The sequence below is a fragment of the Cottoperca gobio genome, unplaced genomic scaffold (genome assembly GCF_900634415.1).
Source record: "Cottoperca gobio unplaced genomic scaffold, fCotGob3.1 fCotGob3_333arrow_ctg1, whole genome shotgun sequence".
NCBI lineage: Eukaryota > Metazoa > Chordata > Actinopteri > Perciformes > Bovichtidae > Cottoperca > Cottoperca gobio.
The window spans coordinates 33,002-41,174 of record NW_021166939.1 but is presented as its reverse complement, the minus strand read 5'-3'; the positions used below and the strand labels follow the sequence as shown (position 1 = coordinate 41,174).

The 8,173-nt window shown below is 37.7% G+C and overlaps 1 protein-coding gene across 1 annotated transcript in view; it reads right to left on the bottom strand.

Moving 5' to 3' along the window:
• Positions 1–6,625, bottom strand: part of LOC115005638 (nuclear envelope integral membrane protein 1-like) — a 7,979-nt gene extending 1,354 nt beyond the window's left edge. Inside the window, exons 1-7 of the mRNA XM_029427561.1 lie at positions 6,486–6,625; positions 2,720–2,844; positions 1,718–1,934; positions 1,566–1,638; positions 1,388–1,481; positions 1,191–1,305; positions 93–318 (exon numbers count right to left, since the gene is read on the bottom strand). Coding sequence (XP_029283421.1) covers positions 93–318; positions 1,191–1,305; positions 1,388–1,481; positions 1,566–1,638; positions 1,718–1,934; positions 2,720–2,844; positions 6,486–6,537 — 902 coding nt within the window. The 5' untranslated portion in view covers positions 6,538–6,625. The remainder of the gene's footprint in view (positions 1–92; positions 319–1,190; positions 1,306–1,387; positions 1,482–1,565; positions 1,639–1,717; positions 1,935–2,719; positions 2,845–6,485) is intronic.
• Between the last annotated feature and the right edge of the window lie 1,548 nt (positions 6,626–8,173).

Genomic DNA, 8,173 nt, shown 5'->3' with positions numbered 1-8,173 from the left:
AAGGCAGAAATAAGCAAACGTTGCGCAAGACTAACAATTAAAAGCTGCCGTACGTACAATCATGCGACGGCTACAGTACACACTGAACTCACCGACATGCAGAAGCTGCCAGTCGGACCGGGTGCTCCAGGTGTTTGGAGAACAGAGCCGCCACGATGATGGCGAAGGCAACTTGCTGAATTTGAATCCCAAAATAGATGAGGAGCAGACCGAAGAGCTGCAGCGTCCACGACAGGATGTTAATGCTCTTCTCGTCCACCAGAGGCCCGTAGCGGTAACACACAGCGAAAGTGATGAACCCCACCACCGACACGTAACCTGACAAACACACACGCTGAATGACTGCTTCTGTTTATGGAAATGTTCAGGGCATGCATTTATATCTTCAATGTCCATTTCAGAACAGGTTTATACACATAAATATATTTCAAAAAAGACTTTGTTAGATAATTAATAGAAATTGCAATAGTGATATTAATAAAGAAATTAATTAAAGAAATTAATTGAATGAATGTGTATATAATATATATATATATATATATATTTTAATATTAAAATATATATATATATATAAAAAGATAGCTGAGTGGATGAGTTGTAGTCGAGTTGTTGTACATTCATATATTTTATGTCTCATTAATTTGTAGTTTGTTTATTTGTGGTAGCGACTGGATGGTTGTTTGTATAGTTATTGTTGCATTTGGTTTCATATGAAGGAGGTTTATAAAGAACCGAAGCAGCTCAGGTGTAGCAGGAACCTTCTGGCCTACAACTGCTGAGTGCAGCGCGTCCTTCGGCAGGACACCAGACGGACGCATTATGACTCAAGACTCATGAGAAACGTGCAAAGTTTCCATTTGCATCAAGCCGGCAAAAATGTTGCAGGACGTGTTTGAGTTTATTTGCCTTATGACGTCACACGCTCTGTGATGTGACTATCTGTTGTCAATGCTGTGCAGCCCTGCTTCATCTATAGCTCGTGATTGGTCACTGCATCTAACGCCACGGGGAGAGCAAAGTGATCCGTTCCTAAATGATCCAACAGCTGCGTGTGAGTTCTGCCCTTCTGTAAATACTCTGATGAAGGCTCTGACGAAACACCAGAGCGTAATTCTATTGTGATGCTCGACATATATAAAGTGAAATGTGTTTGTCTTCTATGAAATGTTTGTGTTATTAAGGGTCGGTACCTAATGCCAGGTTCCAGTGTTCCCGCAGAATCACGCCGAGGTTCCTGCAGACAAGTTGGATGGCGTACACAGAAAACGACCAGCCGCCGACGATCAAGACGTAAAAAGGGCTTTTCTGCCGGTGACAGCAAACACACAAGAGTATAATAAAGAAGTTTGAGGTCAAAAGGGAAATCGTGGATCAAATCATTTCTTACCTTCGGCAAAAAGCGAGCCAAAATAAAAAAGATGATGATGAGAGAGGCGATCATGCCGGTGCTCATACCAGCAGAGTAGAAGAAAACTTGACTCCTTGATTTCAAAAGGGAGAAAGAAAAGTCACTAACATATCGTACAAGTGTTAAATCCAAACATGGACACGAGTAATGAAATGACCTGCTGAGCGATCCTGCAAAGACGAACAACAACGCTCCAGCGAGGAAAACCAGAAACAGATAGATATCAAATTCTGAAAGGACAAAAGAACAAAGTGTTGAACATGTAATGTCTGACGAGCAAATCCTTTATTCTGCTCGCTCTTCACTCACTACGAGCGGGCTTCACACTGAACTTTGTTGCGTCTGCGGGGTCGATCTTGAAACACGTCTTCTGGCTGAACAGATTGATGTTGATGGTGGTTTCATTGTGCCGCTCGCGCAACAAGCTCTGACACCAGCCCCACACACTGAAGCGCTCCAGCTCCTGCAGCTCCTCCTCGCCCTCCGCTGTCTCCACCTTAAACACGTTTGAACTCCACACTTTGACCTGTCAGAAGTCTGCAGTTATTACGGAGCTGATCAACAGAGTTCCTGTTAACAGTAACAACATCCCCGACAAACTAATGTACACAACATATTTAAACTACGTAGAACATCTCCAGGCTGAGAACGCTTTGATGAGAGCACGATTATCTAATGATTGGGGAAGTGCTTTAACTCTTGTGCATCACTCGGGACATGTTTGATCTTTTTGGGTGTGTCTGGCGTCATTTTTGGCAAGAGGTTTTTTTCCCAAAGTTTTAAAAATGTCACCTCAGCTCCTGTAATAAGTGTGTAATAAAGTGTGTCTCTAACACACAGAGCCTTAAGGACAAACATGTCTCCATTGAAATACATTAAAACCACAATTTATGACAAAAACATGCTGGTTTCATGTTTCCTGCAGACAAACGCATCAAAATCAATGTTGGTGGAAGTCCGTGACATATCAGACACCGTGAAACAATCCTGATGTTTATTATACGATCATTTCATTATGATCAGGACTGAAGGCGCTTGAAAGATTTAAGTGGAAAATAATAATATTTTATGACATTTTAGAAAAGGTTTGTCCTGTAAGAGTTGTTTTTATCCGACACTGCACAACGAAATAAAAATGCATTCAAATCAATGTTGATAATAATCTGATTTAATTTGTGTTTTATCATTAAAACAACAACAGTGGCATTATGTCAACAAACATGTCAAACATTTAAACCTCTGTAAATAATTAATATTTGGTGGTTATGATCAGGACTCATTGGATTCGTTGAGCACCGTTATATAACTTACCTGAATCCGTGTCCATGTTTGTCTCCAGGTCGGCAGCGCAGAGCTTCTGTAACAGAACCTGTTGGACCCCGACATGACGTACTCCTTCCCATCCTGGAGATCCGTTACTGGAGGTTTGGTGTTCCCTGCGTTTGATAAGCAGAGACATGCACGTTACGCTAACTGCGCGTTGCGCTAAACTGCGCGTTGCGCTACGCTAAACTGCACGTTGCCCTAAACTGCACGTTACGCGAAACTGCACGTTGCCCTAAACTGCACGTTACGCTAAACTGCACGTTACGCTAAACTGCACGTTGCCCTAAACTGCACGTTGCGCTAAACTGCACGATGCGCTAAACTGCACGTTACGCGAAACTGCACGTTGCCCTAAACTGCACGTTGCGCTAAACTGCACGTTACGCTAAACTGCACGTTGCCCTAAACTGCACGTTGCGCTAAACTGCACGATGCGCTAAACTGCACGTTACGCGAAACTGCACGTTGCGCTAAACTGCACGTTACGCGAAACTGCACGTTGCGCTAAACTGCACGTTGCCCTAAACTGCACCACATTTATGTTGCTTTATAAGGCTTTTATTTTATTCTCATTCTGAAGGATGCTGTTGTCATTTGGCTGTTGGTAAGAACTTCCTAATAAAATGTATTGTTAAAAACAGCGAATACTTTGTTTTCTAACTGCACTCGAGTACAGGTCAACTTTGTTTTTAAACTCTTGACTCTTTATTATATATAGTTTTATTTATTTTTTCCACATTGAGATTTTCTCCACTTATTTAATTTAATTTTCTTTATGTTAACTTTGTTACCTGAGGTTAAGGCAGGTAGAGGAGTTAAAGAAAAGTTAGCATTGTGTTTCTGTCTTTCTGCTTATTTCGTATATATATATATATATATATAAATATATATATATATATAAATATATATATATATAAATAAATATATATATAAATATAAATATATATATATATAAATATATATATAAAAATAAATATATATATAAAAATATATAAATAAATATATATAAAAATATATATATATATTACTGCTGAACTTTTTTTTTTACAAAAAGATGAAAACCAATGTAAAAACAAATGTATGATAAGCTTAACAGATAGTGTTTCTGCAGTACTATATAACACTCAGGTGTTCATATTGAATATCGTGCATGTTGCTGCAGGTCGCAGATAAAACAGGTTTGTGTTTAGCAGTTGTTGAGGAAGCTACTTTAAAAGGTGACAAGCTATCAAATAAACTACAGATAAGCAACGAGAAATCTACTTTGGTTAACTAAAGATACTTAGGAAAAATATTTTTTTAAATCAAATTGACAATGTACATGGGATACTACATTACAACACAAATATAATATAAAAAGTCACATGCCAGTTAACGGAGTTTATTTCTCACTTACAGAAAGAAATTAAAATACCCCACAAAACATGTAACTTATGTTGAAGCAAAAGGGGGCAGGGGGTCCAAGTCACTTTAAAGATATAAAATAATAAGTTTCCTTTTATGGACCTAAATCGTTTATAGCCACAGTAGAAAGTAAATAAATCAGTATGCTAATATGACTGTAACCGACCTACCCGCTAACTACTGCAACATGTAGTGAGACTACTAGTCTCACTACATGTAGCAGTAGTTAACACTAACCTAACACTAACTACATGTAGCATGTAGCAGTAGTTAACACTAACCTAACACTAACTACATGTAGCAGTAGTTAACACTAACCTAACACTAACTACATGTAGCATGTAGCAGTAAGTTAACACTAACCTAACACTAACTACATGTAGCAGTAGTTAACACTAACCTAACACTAACTACATGTAGCATGTAGCAGTAGTTAACACTAACCTAACACTAACTACATGTAGCAGTAGTTAACACTAACCTAACACTAACCTAACACTAACTACATGTAGCATGTAGCAGTAGTTAACACTAACCTAACACTAACTACATGTAGCAGTAGTTAACACTAACCTAACACTAACTACATGTAGCAGTAGTTAACACTAACCTAACACTAACTACATGTAGCATGTAGCAGTAGTTAACACTAACCTAACACTAACCTAACACTAACTACATGTAGCAGTAGTTAACACTAACCTAACACTAACTACATGTAGCAGTAGTTAACACTAACCTAACACTAACTACATGTAGCAGTAGTTAACACTAACCTAACACTAACTACATGTAGCAGTAGTTAACACTAACCTAACACTAACTACATGTAGCAGTAGTTAACACTAACCTAACACTAACTACATGTAGCATGTAGCAGTAGTTAACACTAACCTAACACTAACTACATGTAGCGCAGTAGTTAACACTAACCTACACTAACTACATGTAGCAGTAGTTAACACTAACCTAACACTAACTACATGTAGCAGTAGTTAACACTAACCTAACACTAACTACATGTAGCATGTAGCAGTAGTTAACACTAACCTAACACTAACTACATGTAGCAGTAGTTACACTAACCTAACACTAACTACATGTAGCAGTAGTTAACACTAACCTAACACTAACTACATGTAGCAGTAGTTAACACTAACCTAACACTAACACATGTAGCAGTAGTTAACACTAACCTAACACTAACTACATGTAGCAGTAGTTAACACTAACCTAACACTAACTACATGTAGCAGTAGTTAACACTAACCTAACACTAACTACGTGTAGCAGTAGTTAACACTAACCTAACACTAACTACGTGTAGCATGTAGCAGTAGTTAACACTAACCTAACACTAACTACATGTAGCAGTAGTTAACACTAACCTAACACTAACTACATGTAGCAGTAGTTAACACTAACCTAAACACTAACTACATGTAGCAGTAGTTAACACTAACCTAACACTAACTACATGTAGCAGTGTAGTAGTAACACTAACCCTAACACTAACTACATGTAGCAGTAGTTAACACTAACCTAACACTAACTACATGTAGCAGTAGTTAACACTAACCTAACACTAACTACATGTAGCAGTAGTGTAACACTAACCTAACACTAACTACATGTAGCCTAGTAAGTTAACACTAACTAACACTAACTCCATGTAGCAGTAGTTAACACTAACCTAACACTAACTACATGTAGCAGTAGTTCACACTAACCTAACACTAACTACATGTAGCAGTGAGTAGTTAACACTAACCTCAACACTAACTACATGTAGCAGTAGTTAACACTAACCCTAACACTAACTACATGTAGCAGTAGTTAACACTAACCTAACACTAACTACATGTAGCAGTAGTAACACTAACCCTAACACTAACTACATGTAGCAGTTAGTTAACACTAACTAAACACTAACTACATGTAGCAGTAGTTAACACTAACCTAACTAATACGTAGCATGTAGCAGTAGTTAACACTAACCTAACACTAACTACATGTAGCAGTTCATCACAACACTGCGCACACGGTGCAGCATTAGCCTGATAAGAAGGCGGGGCGGGCTGGTTAGTGAAGTTTAGGTTTCACTCATTTGTTCTTCCGCCCACACTACAACAGCTACATGATTACTTTAAAGACATTAAATGTCTCCCCCACACAGAGGAATGACCAGAGAGCAGCCAGCAGTGACCCCCCCGGGCCCGGAGAAACTTCTCTAACGTTAACTTAACGGTTTAAAGGTCCAACACGAGGCTAACATGAGTTAGCCGGAGCAAACACGTTATTATATAAATTAATGTAACTATTATTGCTGCCGAACTCTGCTTCTTACCCGTCTCCTGGTATCCTGGAGTTTCAGATGAACAGATAAGCAGCAACGCCATGAAAAGTATTGATTCAAAGGTTAAAAACAGTTTTCAATATTCATGCATCCCGCCATGATGATAGCACCATATCCGCTCTCTCACGTTCTGTCCCGCCCCTTCCGCTTCTGACAGCTCCGTTGAGTTGCAGGTCGATCAGCCAATCACAGAGTCACACTGGATGTTTGTTTAATCAACAATTTAAAAGAATTATGTATAACCTTACAACATTGTTTGGTTTAAAATTGTATATAAGCCATTATCACTAAGTCCATTTCTGTATCTGGAGCTACACACACATGTATTTTCTTTTTTCATTTCATTTTCAAAAATGGAAAACTTGCAATTCAGTTTTTCAATTAAAACAGATCTTTAAAATGAAATGACCTAAATACATTCTTTCAAATAAAGAGATTTATATGCTCCACCACAACTACAGTACAAACTATCAATGTAGAGAGGGCTTTAAAAACATTTATAATAAGTGAGATTGGAGCGACTTATTGTCATCCATCTTTATACAGTACAGTTTATATAGGAACAGAATTATGTTTCCCGGTGCTGTGCAAACTAAAGAATGAACAAATAAAAATAAGATGCAAACAACAAAATACAAAAAACAGTTACAGAACAAGATACAAACATATAGTGCAAAAGCAAACATGTAACATATAAATACAGGAAGTGTAAATGAATACAAACAAATGTAAAGTGATGTAAAAGAAACAACAATAAAAACATTATTTTCCGTCTGAGGATATTTATGTGGTGAGGAAGTAATGCAAGTAAAGTGAAAATGAAAAGGTCAAGTGATGCGTGCAAATGTACAAATGTATTTAAATGTAACTTTACTTTTATGAAAGCATTACAGACAAATATTTTCCTTTAAAACATTAAAACCTCTGCATTAGTCCATTTTCAATTCATAAAATGTCCATGATCTTAAGTTTTAAACATCGTATTGTGACTGTAATAATATTTTAGGAGCTTACTTTAGTGCAGCCCATGGAAACTCCAGCACCTGCAGTTTTGACGTTGGTGGAGTCAGTAAACACGAGGAAAGATATGATAAGCTCTACTTAGAAATAAAGTTTACTGTTGGATTTGTCCTATACAAACACAGAGAGCCCATAATAATATTTAGGTTCCATAATAAAATGAAAACAAACTGACATCCACGCAATGTTTATATTTCTTATTTGGGTTTCTGGGTGAAACATAAATGCAGGTGCTGCATTTTACAGATTATCCACAAAATCATTTGTGTGCAAAAAAAAAGACCCAACGCTGAGTGAGCGCTGCGGCGCCCTCTGGTGGACGGCCCGAAGATTAATATCCACACACGAGCCCCAAAGCACCCACATACACACAACACAACACAAAAACAAACAACACAACACAAACACAAACACATACACAACACAACACAACACAAACACAACACAGAACACAACACAAAACAACACAAACACAACACAACACAACACATACATACAACACAACCACAACACAAAAACAAAACAACACACACACAACACAAACACAACACAAAACACAACACACACACCAACAAACACAACACAAAAAACACAACACAACACAAACACAACACAAACACACAAACACAAACAAAAACACACACAACACAAACACAACA